An 18,344-nucleotide genomic window follows, 5' to 3' on the forward strand; every position below is an offset into this window, starting at 1 on the left:
AATAAAAAATCCAGTTCATGGGAACTAATCAAGTTGTTAATTAAAAATGACTTATTTGCCAGGGATCTAGCATTAAAAAGGGCAAGCTTAAGTTGTTGAGTGGCTGGTCGCAGTACAGATTGTGAATAGCAGGGTACAGAGATTAAGTTAGAGACATTTGTAGAAATCCTGTAAGAGGAGCGATCTGAGCTGTAGTTCATTTTTCTGTTATTGATGTGAACAGGGATTTTGAGAATTCAAAGTCCCAGCTTTATATGAATATGGGTAGTATCCCTCTGCGGTGGCGTGATGGGGGGATGGGTGTGGTTGATAGGGGTATCATCCCTCGGCGGCGGCGGGGTTTGGGGGTGGGGTAGGGTGACATGTTGAGTGGGTGAGTGTATCCTTAAATAAATTCTATGGCAGAATAAAGAATAAATTCATGCATTATCATTCAACTTGAACATGTGTTTTTACAGTATAGCGTGGTGGAGGGGGGACGTATGTTGGCCAACCCAGAAGTGAGCGTCGCCCTGGTTTCCCTTGACAAAAGCCAACGGGTTTTTCCATTGGATTTTTGCAGAAAAATTAGCATCTTTGAAGCACCTCCTCAAAAACTGAAAATAAATAAAAATATCTGTGCAAAAACAACACAATGGACGGCAGCTCCTTTGCCAAGTGGTTTTTAGAACCATGTAAGGATTAGAGGGGGCAGTCGATAGCAACCACCATAGCAACCATGACGGTCAAGTGACTGGATGCAGCCCCGTTGAAAAAAATAGAATACCGAAATGTAAACCAATGCATTCTGAATGGGAGTGTTTCTCAGATTTTTCCATGCTACACAGAACGAAATGTAAACCCATGCAAATAAAGACTTCATGTTCATAATCATTTAAATATCATTAATCTCCTGAATGTGTAGAGTGGTATTCTATTTTTTTCAACGGGGCTGCATCCAGTCACTTGACCGTCATGGTTGCTATGGTGGTTGCTATCGACCGCCCCCTCTAATCCTTACATGGTTCTAAAAACCACGCGGCAAAGGAGCTGCCGTCCATTGTGTTGTTTTTGTCGTAAACTAGGGTCCGATGGTTAAAAAATAGACGGATGTTCCAAGGTATCCTTAAAAGGCAGCTTGGATGTTTTTATTTTGTGCAGTTTAGACTTCTTCTATAACCTATTTTTTAAAGCAAAACACCAAGCTCATTGATTTAACGAGGCAGGGTTATTTGAAACAATTTATTAAATAAATATTTATGAGAGGTCATTCCTTCTCCTGAGTTTGCTTCCTATTTATGTCTAGTGTACAACCCTACTGTCCACGAGCATCACCCCCCCCCACCCTCCCCATATGGATTTGGAGAATTGCTGCCACGCCCCATTGGTGGAGGTATGTATATGAAAGAGGGCATTCAATTATACTACAATGATCAATTAGGAGGCCGAAGCCCTAAAGGAAGTGATGCAATAGGTGACTGAGTCGACAACTTTTAAGTAAGCCTTGGGGTCTCTTATATATCAAAGTGGGTCTCAAAGGACGCATATACGCTTCAACCTGTGGCTTACAGGAAATGACTCACCCAGCGGCTCGCTTGCCAGATTTTGGCCTGAAGGATTTCCTTAGTTTTGGATCAGTCACAGTTAAATGTGCTTTCCAGGGTAGGCTACCAAGAGGTTGTCAAAATTAATATGAGTAAATAACATAATGCATTAATGTATTACTTATAACTATTACGTATGTAAGTGCTCTCGTAGTTCATTATCGTGAATGTTGTAGCGTAGGCCTACATGGGTCGTCGCCGTCGGAGGTTCCATTGCGATGTGTTCGTCTTCAAACTTACAATCTAAAATATGCCATCGCTTTCTGTGATAAGTTGCTCAATAAGCGAATGCGCGTTCACGCGAAGGGGGGTCGTAATATGCGGGGGGGTCGAAATTCGGCACAACAGGCCCGCGGGTCGGGTCGGGTCGGGCTAAGGCTCGGGCAGAGAATCCAAACACTGACTGGAACTACTTAGCAGGTGTCTGTAGGCCTATATCAGGAGATAATACACACCCTGCAGCCATTCAGAATACGAGTATTCCCCCAGACTGTGGTTTAAACAATATTATTCACGAGTTATAATCAACCCATACACATCAATATTAATGATAACCCATTATTATACGGTATGATTTCTAGATGTCACGTCCGCTCGCGACACTGGACTTGCGAGGCATCGACGCGGACTTCCATTCACATAGCCAAAAACAAGACAATAGATCTATGGCTAGATCAAAACATCAAGACATACAATTCTAAAAAGAACAGATGAAGCAGCTACCCTTTTTTCCTTCGCGGTTTGCCTGAGCAGCGCACCTGCATTTAATATATCCGTGAATTGTCACAATTTCTCAGAATCAAAGGTGAAAGTAGAAACGGGTGGCCTAAAGCTGTCATATTGTTCACAGACAAGTTTAAGTAGAAACGGGTGGCCAAAAGCTGTCATATTGTTAGTTACCACAGACAATTTTTTAACAATAAATGTTCTGTACGGAGCTCCTTAAGGGACATTAGGGAGAACGCTCCCGGACAGAACCTTAGTTTGGAAGTCGTGTTTAGTGACACGACAAATACTCCCAATTGAAATACATGGGTTTGAAATTTGTGCTTTTTGACACGAAAAATTTGAAAATACGTGTCCCTGATCACGTTTCAATAGATTAAATAACGTGACAGTGTCACGTATTTTCGTGAGACCGGGTTGGACAGTACCAGGGTCTGTAGGACCTCTTTGTTCAGATGTTAAAAAGAAGAGCATCTTTTGACTATAGATATATTCCTCCCCATCTTGTGCATCAGAAATCTATACGTCTTTACCATGATAATTTACAGTCTAAGGTTACCCCCAGAAGCTTCGTATCCTATACTTGCTCAACAGCAACATTGTTCACTACCAGATTCAGTGAGGGTTTAGAGCTTAATGTGTGTTTTTCAAACACTCCTTTTAACACATTAACGTTCACACACTCAAATTCTCACTACCCATACCCCTAGATTGGGTATGCCTAGATTTCTGCTAATGCGCTACATAATGGACTACGGCTATTCACTTTGCTAACTGGGGGGTAAACAACTTTTCGGTCTGATAAAATTGCTGTTCTCATATTGTCTGGGGTCGTGGTTTCAAAGTATACACGCAGATATCCATACGGTATACTAGTAGCTTCGTTAAAGGAGTCTAGAAAATACTTTGTCTTACACAGAAACATCTGTCTGACTATCAACAAATCTGAAATTTGTCACAAGGATTCTTAAACAAAACCATGTAATTTGTATTTTAGCTTATTGTTTGGCTGGTTTTTACCTTGCATAAATAAATTCTGTACCAGATACATACAACTGAGGTTACGATGGTGTACATATTTAGTAAAAAAAACATGCAGAACCTCTAAATCATTGCAAGCATCATTCAGCAAGTCATCAATAGTGAGCAGATATCTAGTATTGGATGGTAAGATTGAATCATCGCCCAGAGAATTAAGGATCCCTTCCACAACGTTAATGCATCTCATTTTAACCTATTCGGCATATAGGTGGCCAGAATGAATAAATATATGCAATATTGTCAATCTTTTCTGAAAATAGACTATCATATTTTCAATAACTGTTTTGACAATGTAGGTTTTGCTGGTGTTTGATGGTCCTGCTGCTACTACCATGCTGAACGGTTGTTGAAGCCTAGGGTCAAACATATTGTGTACCACATCCAGTTTACCACCCTGCTTGCATCCCCTCTGATGGGATGGATACTTTGTGACATAAAAAAAAAACATTAAGCATTCAACATTTAACATACGATATATGACATTCTTTATTAACACATTAATATACAAATCATCAATACAAAAGAGACCGATGACACCAACATATAAAGCATACAAATAATAAACCAATAAAAAACAAACAATGAACCAAAACATAATCTGTACAAAACTCGTACCACTTCTTTATCATTACGGGTGATAGCCTTATAGCTAATATCCATAAGTAAGTGTGGCGTTATCATGAAAGATCCTAAGTATGTTGTAAACCACGCACGGACGTTCAACTATCACTGCGTTTTTAAGCAGTGACCTCTTGTTATCTTGAAACATCTACCATCTAGATAATCTGCATAGGTGGACATTTCCGTACGTATACCATTCTTTGTGTCCTGCAGAGAATAATTGCTTTGTAATACCTTGTCACTAAAACTTCCATCTTGCTCCAGCACTTCTCTCACTGTTTGACCTTTGTAGCCATACACTGTAACCTCATCCGCTAACTTTCTCAGCCCCAAATTGTTCATAACCTTAGTAAGAATGTTAGAATCGCCAGTTGTTTTCACGTCAAATATTACCATCTCTATACGATATTCCTTTTTGTCCTTACTGCTTGTGCTGGTTGTCTGGTTCCTTCCTGCACTGATGTACCTAATTACGAGGGTTTCAGTGCCAATCTCGGTCATTTTGTGGCATTGAAAATGCATACTAATAGCTCTTTTATGAGATGTTAAACTAACAAGATCTTTGCTTTGGTTTTTGGAAGCCTTTTCTTTAAACCTATCGCATGTCTGAAGTAATTCGTACAGAGTCCCCGCCTTATTGCATACAACATCATACGGATCTTCCTTCCCGAATCTGCAGGAAAATTGATGGCACTGCAGCTCTTTGGCCTACGGAAGAAGAAACATAATGTGATGGAAGAAACGGATTATGACGTCTGAATGCAATAACATTTTCAAAATAACTTCCAGCAGGAATGAAGAGAGTATTCACCAGACCAGATCTGTGAAATTAGATACTTTATGCCAAAACAATGGCATTGTATGAAAATAGTTAGCTTACAGTTAAAAATAAATGGGTGCAGGCTAATGATTATTATATTCTTGTTAAGCATAGTCTCCATCTTGTGTCATGCGGTACCTTTTCCTTCGGTTCATCACCTTTTTCACATCCATTATCCCATGAGGCTGTGCCCCTCTGGTATGAGAGACAGCCAGATTTAGCGGCAGACCGTAGTTGATTCCTTAATAAATACACAAACAACTGCAAACTTACACTATATACTGTCAACAAATACAATATTTTGTGAATGTGTTATTCTTATTTGAGTACATGTAAATCAATGTCACACACACACACACACACACACACACACACACACACACACACACACACACACACACACACACACACACACACACACACACACACACACACACACACACACACACACACACCCCAGTTCACCCACACCCCATTCTCCTGTCTGGACTTCAAGCATCTCTGTGACACTCTAGGTGTTCCATCCATGTAAGACCCTGGTATTACATCCAGATAGCACCCCTACCGACTGTAATTCTTTTTATTGCTCATTATTCATAGCTCTCATTCGGGCCCCCACCAGACTTTTAGGCACCGAATAACCCCATCTGTTTTCAGGGCATTTGACAGACACTTTTATCCTACGCGACTTACAATAAGTACATTTGTCATAAGAAGTGCATCATACATTGATGTTGGTACATAAAGGATGTTAATAGAACCAAAAACCAAGAAAACACACACACACACACACACACACACACACACACACACACACACACACACTGCATGCCCATCCCCTCCCTTACGAAAAGACACACCCACAACAAACACACACACACCAGCACACAAGCACCTACCAACACACACACACCCACACGCACGCACATGCACTAATCACATGCCTTTCATTATACTGGCGAGAATGACCCCCCTATACACCCGCCTCCCCCGCGCCCCCTACAGGCCGCCGAGACACACACACCCACACACACCATAACACATACACACACACACACACACACACACACACACACACACACACACACACACACACACACACACACACACACACACACACACACACACACACACACACACACGCGTCATAACACACATTCCATTGACTATACAGGCAACAATGATTCCCCTCTATACACCCGCCTCCCTGCGCCCCCTACAGGCCACCGGATGCAATTTATTTTAAAAATCGTCCATACAGGGTAGTCATATACTACTCAGGAGCATGGCCCTCTCCAAGCCAGCAAACCAGAGTAGGTTTTGACCAAAAATAATTTTACTAATTTAAAGAACCAGCTTTTCTACACCAAAACAGTAAATCCTGTTAAGCAGGTTTTTAAACTCAGAGGTTTCCATTTACTTCCTATAAAAACAACTTTGGTGCAATATTTACCATTGAAATTGTTTAGTATGAAAATATGGTATGATCAAAATGAAATGATGTCCCCATCTCCACCACAGTTCCGATACACAGCATACAGGCAGGTTGTCCGCTGGGCGTACAGAGTTCTAGGCAGGGACATCAGGAAAGCCATACCTTCATGTGTTGTTGCAGCAATAAGGAGGCAGTTTGCAGGAGAAGGACAAGGATATAAAGGTTTCCAGTGGCCCTGTATGGAAGACGATGAATAAATTCAATAGTGGAACAAACTGTGCTGGTAAAATGTATTAGTTTAGATTCGATTTATTTGTCATTGCACAGGAAATTAAGTGCCATTGTATGCATTATTTTTTTTTACTAGGGTTAGCCTATTTTTTAGGCTAATAAACTATCTAAAGAGCACCGATACGTGTGTTTGCTCACAATTTCTTTCACATATGTTTTATTACATGTTAAAATGCAAGTGTCGTGCGAGATGGAGGCTGACTTGCCTCATCCTTGGCAACCTTCTGGAGGGAAGTGGTGAGGGGGGGCGGGGCAGCAGAAGATAAGACAGCACTGCTTCCTTGTAGGGCCTGTGGTGATCTAGAGTATTCCTCTACCAGAGAGACCATAAGATTTGTTGCGTATCCTTGAGGAGAGAAATGTTAAGAACACATTTAGTAACATGGTTGACTTGCATAAAAAAAGATAGATTCCCAAAAGATATTGAGAAACTAAGTGAAACTACTAACCGTTAGATGGTTTCTCCTTGATGGGGCGGAATACCCATCCACCTTTCCGAAACCGCGGGTAGCGAACGGCGTAGCGTGCCTCACCCTCACTGGTTCGAGCTACACCTCTGCCATTACTGTTGAAATGTAGGGCCGCCAAGAGAAGTCTGTAGGAGACAAGTAGATAGAACATTAGGTCTCCAAAGTTAACCCAACGCAGTAATGCAATAGAAATACAATACATACGATTAATGTTTTCAGTTCAAATGGGTCTAAGACAAAGACTCAACTTTTGCGCACAATATGTAATGCTGTTATCAATAACATTTTAGTCTGCTAAATTACTTTTTAGCCATATTCATTCCATCACCATTTACCTGCTGTTAGTGATGCACAGAAGTACAAAAGTATAGCAATATCCTGAAATTAAAAAATGTCACAATACCTAATTTTATTAGTATCGATACTTTTAAGTGATAACACTACCTGCTGTACATCCCAAGAAAAGAGAAACCAGTGTGTTTGGGAGCAAAGTGCAGAATGAGGGAATGGTAGGCCTCCAGGGAGAATGCTGTCTGATGCTGAGGTGACAATTGTCGAACATCTTTCACCAGTGCTTTCCTGGCAGCTACTCTCCAAGTGGCTGCTGGTGATCCTGCATGAAACATATTCTGTCATATAGTTGCATCTCATAACAAAAGTAATTATTAGTACACAAACATTGTTCAGGACTGGCCATTGGAGTCGATCTTCGCATCTCAAACCTTTCGGTTTGAGTCCCCACATCCACCATCTGAGGCTTTACCAGAACAGCTTAGATGAAAGAGATTCATGTTAATAGTTATTCACCATTACACATTCATTGGTAACAACACATGCAGTATCTAATTAGATTAGATTAGATTAGATTAGATTAGATTAGATTAGGCTTTATTGATCCTTTTGGGATGACTCCCTCAAGGAAATTGATTAATGCAACCCAGTACACAATATCTTTTTCTAACATTATGAATTTCATAATTTTCAATGTTTTCTGTCTGAAAAATGTAAATTGCAAAATAGTTACCATGGAGAAAATGAAAATGTTGACATGTCATCCTTATTTGTGATTGTATATGGCATGTATGGTGAATGCTAGATATAAGCAAACTGCCTAATGAACGATGGAAACATTGTATGTTGCACTGAGATCCACGATGGACCACTACTGGCTCAGGGTCCATCGTAGAGATGTCTCCATCTCCATCATCTTCAGGCTCTGAAGTGGTAGTTGCACGTGCCCCATCTTTGCTGGCAGCACTCTCTCCCAAAATCTGAAAACAGACCAAAATCACAACTTTAAAAATGTTAATCCTTTCATGAAAATCCCCCATTCATGCATTATTTAGAAGACTGCTAGCAGCTAATATTTTCGAATTCCTCGCATTTGCCCTGTTGATACCAACATTCATAAGAAAACCAAGGCAACTCCGATGTGATATTGTAAAGCATTACTTGCATGCGTTTTCAAAAAGATCATGTTATTAGCACAATAAATAATCGTCAGGAGGCTCATGTGCAGCCTCGTGGGGCTAACATAACAAGAGTAGCTATAAGCAGACGACAGCTAGGCGGGCTCTCCTGCCTTCATGGTGCTAACTTCATTATCATCATTACAGTCAACAAAAGTAATGCCAAGACTATTCCATTATAGCGTCAAGAAAAAATACATTTGGAAAATGTACATGCAGGGCGGCTACATTTCGATGCAACATTGTTTTATAGTATAGGTATAACGGCCGTTTCTTAATACCAGGTACGCGAACTTGGACTTGGACTTGGAAGTTCGCACTTGGCAAGTCCAGACTTCAAGTCCACACTTCCGAGGATGGGAGTAAGCGGACTCGATGACGTCACCACCTCAGCTCGTCTGTTATCTGTGCTACGGCCTCATGTAGGCATATATACTGAACAATATAAACAAATTATATAAAACAAAACACCAGCCTCTTTAGTTTTAAAATAGTATGTTAATATTTTGAATGAATATACAATAAAAATATTTAATCGCAATTATTCAAATCAATGTCATAGTTATCTATGCTAAATATCCCTTGTCCCATTAATTTTTCTCATTTTAATGCTCTTATCAACATGGAGAAGTGCATCGGCTTGCCTTGTGCAAATGTTTTTTTATTGATAACAACATTGGCATATACTGATCAAAACAGGACGATACAAAAAAAATGCCTATAGTGCAATTAAACGATGAACATACAAACATACTGCCTTGAACATAGCAGTCAGGCTACTGCTTCTTTGTTTAGAGCCAAAGAAAAAATTAAAATAAAATTAACGCCGTTAAAATTGGTTTGCGTTAACGCCGTTAATAACGCGTTTAACTGACCGCACTAATGAAAAGTTATGCGTATTCACACGGCAAGCCAGCTGTACCCTACATATAAACAATCAGTGGCTTGAAAAAGATTGTATGAGATTGCCGTTTCTCAATTTTCCTATATAGCCTATTATGATATTATTGGAGAGTAGGCTATTGATATAAGAATTACGAACGAGCGAGAATAGAATAGAAACACACACACACACACACACGATCAGATGGATCCCACCGGGATTTCCGTTGCCGTTGCGATGGGTTTCCTCTATCAGCGACTTATACTGTACAATATAAACAAATTATGTAAAACAAAACCTCTCTTTCATTTTTAAATAATAGTATGTAAATATGTTGAATAGGCCTCCATCTTTGTTATACTTTTAAAATGTTCCTATATAGCCTATTTTATAGCTTACATACTTTAAAACATGAATGCGAAATGCATCCTGGGATATTTAACGATCCCAAGTCCACACAAGTCACCATTGATGCATCCTCGATGAAACGGCCAATTTAAGAACGCATCAAGAACACTTCCGGGTTTTACGACAGTAATTGACTTGATGCGTACTTTGAATTGGAACAGTACGTGGGCTACGACTGATTATGTTTCACAAGAACTCAAGTACACAAGTACAGAAAAGAACGCAAATTGAGAAATGGTGTAAAGCTCCCGTTATCGGCGCAAAGATTCTCTGCTAGTGCAGATGGCACAGCTCCATTTGCGAGCCTAACCCACTCTCTTCGTCGAAATCCCAGCCGCAATTCCATAGCTCTCCTTGGTTGTAGCTGTCCGATGTGAAGTGTTTTCACACAACACCCTGTGTCTCGTCACCGAGGAGGCAGCGAAGTTGCTTCTCTTTGACTGGACGAAACGTATCCAAGCACGGAAATGGTTGTCTTTCTTGGTGGAAATCGGTGGACCCGAAAATTAACCATTTTGACAACTCAAACCTACTCAACTACAACGATAACGACAAGCTCGTTTTTTTTCGCAGTGGCCTCAGTGGCCTCTCTGCGTTTTTTTTCCAGATCCTCAAAATGCACACAGCTGCTTGACGAAATCTGCCAGCGGCGTCTTCCTCGTGTGGCTCCAACAAGATGGCAATACAACTCTCAATTGGTCAACACAGTCAGAGAAGCTCTTAAGGAGCTATTTGATCGCATAGTGCAACATCACAAGGATTATGACGAGGATTCTGTTCGCTGTGCAGAAGGATTCAACGCACACCTCGATGATTTTGAGTTTGTCTTTTTGCTTTCATCTTTTCAAGGGCTTTTTGAGTATTCGGAATGTGATGTTTGGAATGCTGCAAAAGAAATCGCTGGATGTACAGTTTTGCCTGGCAAAAGTAGACGAGTTCTATGACACCATTGAGAAGGAGAGAGGGCGATTTGACGAGACCTATGAGGCTACCGTTCGTGAAACCGGCGCATCAACCCCACGGAGAGGCGGAGCGCATGGGGACAATCGCGCTAGGTATCGGCAACTTCACAGTGAAACTTCACCTTGCCCAGCTACGGAATCGCTTTAAACACAACGAGAAATTAATTTTTCTCTCCCTCCTTGACCCTCAGCAGTTCCAGGCATACAGGGACAGATTCCCGGATCCGGCCTTTTCCAACCTAATGCAGAGCCACGCAACTCTCTTCGGCCTGCCCCGACTTAAAACAGAACTGAGTGTGATGTATGCCATGACCGACTTTGAAGGGAAAAGGAGGTCAGCAGAGGTCTGTGCTGACCTCCTGGCTTTGCTTCAGCAGAAAGATCTGCGCGGGAGCATGTGTCAACTTTACGCACTGGCATGTTTGGCGGTGACCATCCCAGTGTCTACCGCATCTGTGGAGCGGACCTTTTCAGCCCTAAAACGCATCAAAACCTATGCCAGGAACACGGTTAGGCAGGCTCGACTGTCTCAAACGCACAGACGTACTTTAAATCGTGTCATCGAAGTCTTCACAAAGAGAGACAGGAGGATGGACTTTGTCTTCAAATAATCAGCTGCGTGCGTTTTGTTGTGGTTGTTTTGGCTTAAAGGTCCCATGACATGCTATTTTATGTATTATTTAATATAGGTATTAGTGGGCAACTAACACAGTATTCAAAGACGTTCCCGAAATTCAGCCGTGGTGCAGAGTTACAGCCACTCCGAGCCAGTCGCACATTGAGCTTCCCCCAAATGCGCTGTTTTGGTGTCTGTAGCTATAATGCAAATGAGGAGGAGCGAGGCGGGTGAAGGAGGAGGGTGGGGGTGTGGCCCTGAGCAGCTTGCAGCCACGGTACCATGCGCTCTGTTTACAGTGGATGTATCGCAATGGCGAGGCGCACACAGCCTTTAGCCGTTTTCTGTAAATATTCTAGAACACACGGGAGTCCTGGAGCTCTATATCTAAATATTATCATATAGCCTACATAGATATCTATATCATATAATATTTATTATAACGGCCAAAAGCTGTGTGAGCCGATATTATGAATCTCAAACGACCGCGTTGGGTTCTCCGGCGTTCCTGGTTCTTCAACGTCCTCATCAATGTGAAGTAGACTGAACCGCGACAAGGAGGAGAAAGGGATCGTTGCCGGGCAGCGCTTAGGCACCTCCGCCTCCGGCTGTGGTCCCTCAGCGGGTCTCAAGCTGGAGACATTCGCCGCCAACAATCCCTTTCTCCTCCATGTCGTGGTTCATGTTCTTGAGGGAGTCAAAGCCAAAGTTCCTTCCCCCCAATTCATTCTCAACCTTGGCTGAGATAACCCCCAATACGAGTCTCATTGTAGAAATACCAGAGACGAGAGTCCGACAGAACGGTTATCCAAATAACAAGGAAGTGTACAACACTTGCGTTACCGTCCTTGAGCTCTATATCTAAATAATATCATATAATACATAGAAATCTATATCATTTAATACATATTATCACGGCCAAAAGCTGTGTGCGCCTCCAGACGATATTATGAATCACAAACGACTTTGTCGGGTTCTGCAACGTCTCTGGTTCTTCCACTTTCACATCAACCTGAAGTCGACTGAACCGCGCGCTGCCTGCTGCCCGCTGCCCGCTGCCGGGCGATGGTGCCTCGCGGCAACCGGCGGCATGACGCAGTTCATGTACTTCAGCCAGTCAAAGCCAAAGTTCCTTTCCCCCAATTCCTTCTCAACCATGGCTGAGATAACCCCCAATACGATTCTCGTTGTAGAAATACCAGAGACGAGAGTCCGACGTGTTATGCGCCATAACGCCAAAAGCAGAACGGTTATCCAAATAATAAGGAAGTGTACAACACTTGCGTTACAGTCCTGGAGCTCTATATCTAAATAATATCATATAATACATAGAAATCTATATCATTCAATACATATTATCACGGCCAAAAGCTGTGTGCGCCTCCAGACGATATTACGAATCACAAACGACTTTGTCGGGTTCTGCGACGTCTCTGGTTCTTCCACTTTCACATCAACCTGAAGTCGACTGAACCGGGCGCTGCCTGCTGCCGGCTGCCCGCTGCCGGGCGATGGTGCCTCGCGGCAACCGGCGGCATGACGCAGTTCATGTACTTCAGCCAGTCAAAGCCAAAGTTCCTTTCCCCCAATTCCTTCTCAACCATGGCTGAGAAAACCCCCAATACGATTCTCGTTGTAGAAATACCAGAGACGAGAGTCTGACGTGTTATGCGCCATAACGCCAAAAGCAGAACGGTTATCCAAATAATAAGGAAGTGTACAACACTTGCGTTACAGTCCTGGAGCTCTATATCTAAATAATATCATATAATACATAGAAATCTATATCATTTAATGCATATTATCACGGCCAAAAGCTGTGTGCGCCTCCAGACGATATTACGAATCACAAACGACTTTGTCGGGTTCTGCGACGTCTCTGGTTCTTCCACTTTCACATCAACCTGAAGTCGACTGAACCGGGCGCTGCCTGCTGCCGGCTGCCCGCTGCCGGGTGATGGTGCCTCGCGGCAACCGGCGGCATGTCGCAGTTCATGTACTTCAGCCAGTCAAAGCCAAAGTTCCTTTCCCCCAATTCCTTCTCAACCATGGCTCAGATAACTCCCACAACAACCTCGTTGTGGAATACAAGACACGTCAAAGAACCGACAAGAAACACTTGCGTTACAGTGTGTGTATTCACACACACACACACACACACACACACACACACACACACACACACACACACACACACACACACACACACACACACAGATGACGTCATGAATACAGACATTCCAAATCAGCGCACTTGAGGCTCCGTTTTTTCAAAGGCGAGCAGAACAGCTAGTGCTCGTTTTACACCAAACGCACGTTTTAGCCATTGGGGGACCATAGGCAGGCTAGGGGAACTCATATTTATGTTAGAAAACCTCATAAAGTGAGATTTTCATGTCATGGGACCTAAAAACAACAACATTATTCTTAAAGCCCATTCAGTTGTCAGGGTTATATTGGGTGGTTACATCAACATGGCAATAACCCTGACGTCATTATTAAGTCATTTGAAAAGCGGTTAAATTCAGGATGATTGCATTGAAGGCCTTATGGTAAAAGTCACGGCCCGCCACTGAGTGGGAGCATTATTTGATTGGTCTATCCACATACTTTACCCCTGCTATCTTAAATAAAGACGCTATAAACAAGCATCATAATATGCTTCCCATATTCTTACAGTGTACACAGGGTGAGTAGTGGTTTAAAATAATGTGATTCTGCAGTGGGAGCATTATTTTATACAGGCAATTGGTCTATCCATATAGGCTACTTCACCCCTGCTATCGTATATAAAGACGGTATAAACAAGCATGTATTTCAGATACTCACCCTTTAACTTGAATTTTGAAGCGTACCTCGTAAGGTTTAATTTCTGGGACTCATCAAAGACATCCGGGAATGTTCCCAGAGACAGGAGGTCAAACGTTTCCATCTTTCCTCCATAGCTTTGCAAACACAAGTATTTAGAATTTATGTAACACGATAAATATCTTGTTATAACAAGACAAGATGTATTTTTATTGATGGCCCGTCAGGAGAATACGGGGCTAATTGCGGGCTGTACGTGTATGTGTGAAAGCAGCTCAATAGTGAGGAATGAGCTGTTTGTGTTCTCATGCCGTCTGAAAAATGGGCACGAGCCACACACCACCGCTCGCACCAACACAAAGAACACATGCTCGAAGAAACGCGCTAGCTCAGGGTCTGGACCCACGCGCAGAACCACAACCCACTGCTATTTAAAGCCTCCGCCAGCACCAGAAGACCTCAGACCGACCCGAGGTGGAGAGACCCGCTAAAGGGAGACGAGTGGAAAAACATGTAAGGATTATACCGACTAGCTCGCTACCTGTGGAGTTCAATAAACCGTTAAACGTTTATTGTCATTTCTCGTCAACAGATTTCCTCACAATGTGGATTAAAAAGGCTAAATACGTCCTACTCTTCATTTGCCTTTTATTCATTCCATTGTCTTGGGCAGAGGACTTGAAGAAAAATACGAGTGAGAAGGAGAATGATGCCGGTAAGACCTAGTGTTTTTTCAGTTTATCTACATTTTCACCTTAGACTTTATTTAGTAAACACGTCTATTTCTGATAATCGGGTTTTTTGCATGCATATTATTGTCCGTTTGGATGATTGATCAAATCAACTTCTTATTTTGCGTTAGTAAACCTATATAATCTGTCAAGTGATAGCCTATTATTGGATACAGCATTGGACCGGATATGAGAATACCGTAATGTTTGATCTTGTGACATGCTCAAACATCTGAGCAGGTCGGATATATCGTCAATTGGCTGTGAATTCACTCATAGTATTCAAGATAGGATGCTGCTAATTATCTTTGTGCTCCTCATCCAAATTATCAGATCGTGCTTGGGTCAAATTATAGAATATAATAAATGGTTGACTATAAATAGATTCGGAAAATTTTCCATCAGATGATGTGAAAAGTTTGGTCAAATTTAGGCCTGAATGGAAATTATATGGAACTAATTGCTGAACTTTGTTTCCATTGGTAATCCTACTGGTTTTCAATGCAATCACATGTATAGTTTAAAAATATTAATAATAACAATAATAATAATAATAATGATAATAATAATGATAATAATATGTACATTTAGAAGCCTATAGTTGTCCTGAATAACAGAATTTGATGAGTCTGTGAATTTAAACATCTTAGCCTAACACATTAAAGAGATCAAAGAGGCGGAGAGAGTCTTTATGGAATCATTGAATTGGGGCCACTTTCATATTGTTTTCATATTTAATAAAACATGAATGTTTTATTCACATTTAATTTAATCTCAAGTGAATAAATATATCAAGACAGTTGGGGGTTGTTGCCCGAAGCTGTAGGACTCTGTATCCAACATACATTAGTAACCACAATCAATGGACTGTGTTTAATGCATAACATTACCATGATCGACATGGAAAGAGTTTGACATTGACGGAAAGAAAAAAATATACCGTTAACCATTACCACATCCTCAAGCAAAGCATGTATAAAAAAAAAGTATATTTAAAGACGGTTCAAATTTGTATTATATATTATTATGTCAATCTGTTGCATGGTGGAAATAAAGCAATTATTCCAACATAACAATGTGTTTTTGGGCCCTTTAGGTGTGTCAGTTATAAACATTTATGGGGAGTAATGACTTGATGTGAATGTGAATCTATCAAAAAACTCCTTAACAACATTGGATTCCTTTTTCACTGCAGTGTGTATATATATATATATATATATAGGACTAGTATATATATAGGACTAGTTTGCTCTAGCTCACCCTGATTCCGTCCGGGGAATGAGTGAATTGAGTACTAATAATCAGTGCTGGAAACACACCAAGTATATAAGAAACCCTCACTCACTCACACTCACTCACTAGACAATTGTGGAGAATAGCAGAATGAAGGACATCAGTGAAGTGCTCCATGCTGACCAAAAAATATGAAATAAATATGCATTTTACTTTTTTAAACAATATTGAATATTGCTGTAATCGATCCTCCTAGACTTGAGCCATGGGAAGAAGAGACTGTTTGCCCGACGAAGGATCCCAATTGCCCAAGGAAATCATCTGCCAGTAAGACCCCCTTTTAAAAAGATACATCCATGCATACTGTGTAAACACACACACACACACACACACACACACACACACACACATACACGTATTTGTTTATAATTGTTCCTACAATTGCTTTATAATGATTCCTCTCACACACACACACACACACACACACACACACACACACACACACACACACACACACACACACACACACACACACACACATATTTTTTGATACGTACATGTCTGTATAATTGTTCCTATAATTGTTCCTGTCTAACACACACACACACACACACACACACACACACACACACACACACACACACACACACACACACTCTCTCTATCTTGTATATCGATCTTGTAACCTCGCCACATCTCTATATGCTTGCGTGTTGTCACTGTGTGCGTGCGTGTGTTTGTGTGTGTGTCTGTGTGCGTATGTGTGTGTCTGTGTGTGTGTAGAAGCTCAAGGCAAGTAGCATGATGCCAGTGCGTCGCTGCAGCCGCCTAATGGAGAACTGCTCGGCATACCTCCCCTGCTGCGACCCCTGCGCCTCCTGCCGCTGTCGCCTCTTCAACACCATCTGTCACTGCTGGAGGATGAGCGAGCAGTGCAGCCGCAAGACCTGAGAGGCCTTACACACACATACACAGACACACACATATTTGACTAATGACTAAATGCAAAACCACACATTGCTAGGCATGCAGTACATACGTTTGGTGTGGAAAATAGAAAATAAAAATACACAGACCAACGTTGAAATACATACACACATGGATGAACAGAGCTGAACAGACCTGTAGACGGAAAGCTAGACTGGCTGATTGATAGACAAACAGGCAAACAGACAGACAGACAGATGGACCCGCTGACTGACAGACAGCTGGACAGAAAGACAGGCAGCCAGCTAGACAGAAAGACAGAGAGACAGCTAGACCAGCTGACTGACAGACAGCTAGACAGAAAGACAGACAGATAGACAGCTAGACCAGCTATAGACAGCTAGACAAACAGACCAGCAAACAAACGGACAGTCAGACAGACAGCTAGACCGGATGACTGACAGACAGCTAGACAGAAAGACAGACAGCTAGACAGGCAGAAAGCTAGATCGAAATACAGAGTAACAAAGAGACAGACAGACAGGCAGACCAACGGACTAGTGAACCCAGCCACCGACCAGCGTGTTAAATCCTTACATGTACAATGCTGTCTGGACTGAATGCCTACCTCTACGGGAATGTAAAAAAAAGACTCAAAGCTTACAGCCAGATCAGTTAAGTTACCATGGTTACGATCTGATTCTCACCTGTTTGCCTTTACCCGCCCCAGCTAAAATGAAGACAAATATGAAGAAGAATATATAATGGTATAAAGGCTAAAATAGCGAAACAGCCCATTGTCCTTAAGCTATGTACTCATTGACTCAAGTTTTCTGCACTCCATTTCTTTCTCTCAGGGTAGGCTTGGTGATACATACTCAAATACGAATCTAGACAAATATATTATTTTGTTTGTTTCATGTTATGATGTAGATCTATTAAGTATATTTTATTTTCTACTACGGTATTTGATCTCAAATAAATAATTATTAGCATACTTTAATCGCTCTTCTTGTTCTTCATCTCTGCATGCACACTTGAGACAGAGAACTTCTGAAAGACTACTGAACTGTATGAATGTCATATGGGGGCTGATTCCCCATCCGCCCCCATGCCATCCAGATCTTGTTTTCATTATTATGGGTGTTTCGCGAACCTGTGACCTGTGGTTTAAGGAATTGGAGTCTGGGATTTCAAAGAGAAGTACATACTCTCATGGAGTCGGGGCCCAAGGGGTACAAACATCGCTCAGTAATGCTGCTGACATTCTTCTCTATGTCAGTCCATTCCCATGTCTACAGCCATACCTGATTGCTTGAA

At 41.7% G+C, this 18,344-nt stretch overlaps 1 protein-coding gene across 1 annotated transcript; it reads left to right on the forward strand.

Moving 5' to 3' along the window:
- The first annotated feature begins 14,270 nt into the window (after positions 1-14,270).
- Positions 14,271-18,027, forward strand: asip2b (agouti signaling protein, nonagouti homolog (mouse) 2b). The gene is made up of 3 exons (XM_060059965.1): positions 14,271-14,848; positions 16,354-16,424; positions 16,881-18,027. The coding sequence occupies exons 1-3, from the start codon at positions 14,737-14,739 to the stop codon at positions 17,046-17,048; spliced, it is 351 nt and encodes a 116-aa protein (XP_059915948.1). The 5' UTR covers positions 14,271-14,736; the 3' UTR covers positions 17,049-18,027.
- The last annotated feature ends 317 nt before the right edge of the window (positions 18,028-18,344 follow it).

Source organism: Gadus macrocephalus, chromosome 8 (assembly GCF_031168955.1).
Source record: "Gadus macrocephalus chromosome 8, ASM3116895v1".
NCBI classification, from domain to species: domain Eukaryota; kingdom Metazoa; phylum Chordata; class Actinopteri; order Gadiformes; family Gadidae; genus Gadus; species Gadus macrocephalus.

Excerpts from the sequence above, each read along its gene's own strand:
- asip2b (XM_060059965.1), top strand. The coding sequence starts at position 14,737 with ATGTGGATTAAAAAGGCTAAATACGTCCTACTCTTCATTTGCCTTTTA. Across the intron at positions 14,849-16,353 it reads TGAGAAGGAGAATGATGCCG|ACTTGAGCCATGGGAAGAAG; the intron begins GTAAGACCTAGT and ends CGATCCTCCTAG. Across the intron at positions 16,425-16,880 it reads CCCAAGGAAATCATCTGCCA|AAGCTCAAGGCAAGTAGCAT; the intron begins GTAAGACCCCCT and ends GTGTGTGTGTAG.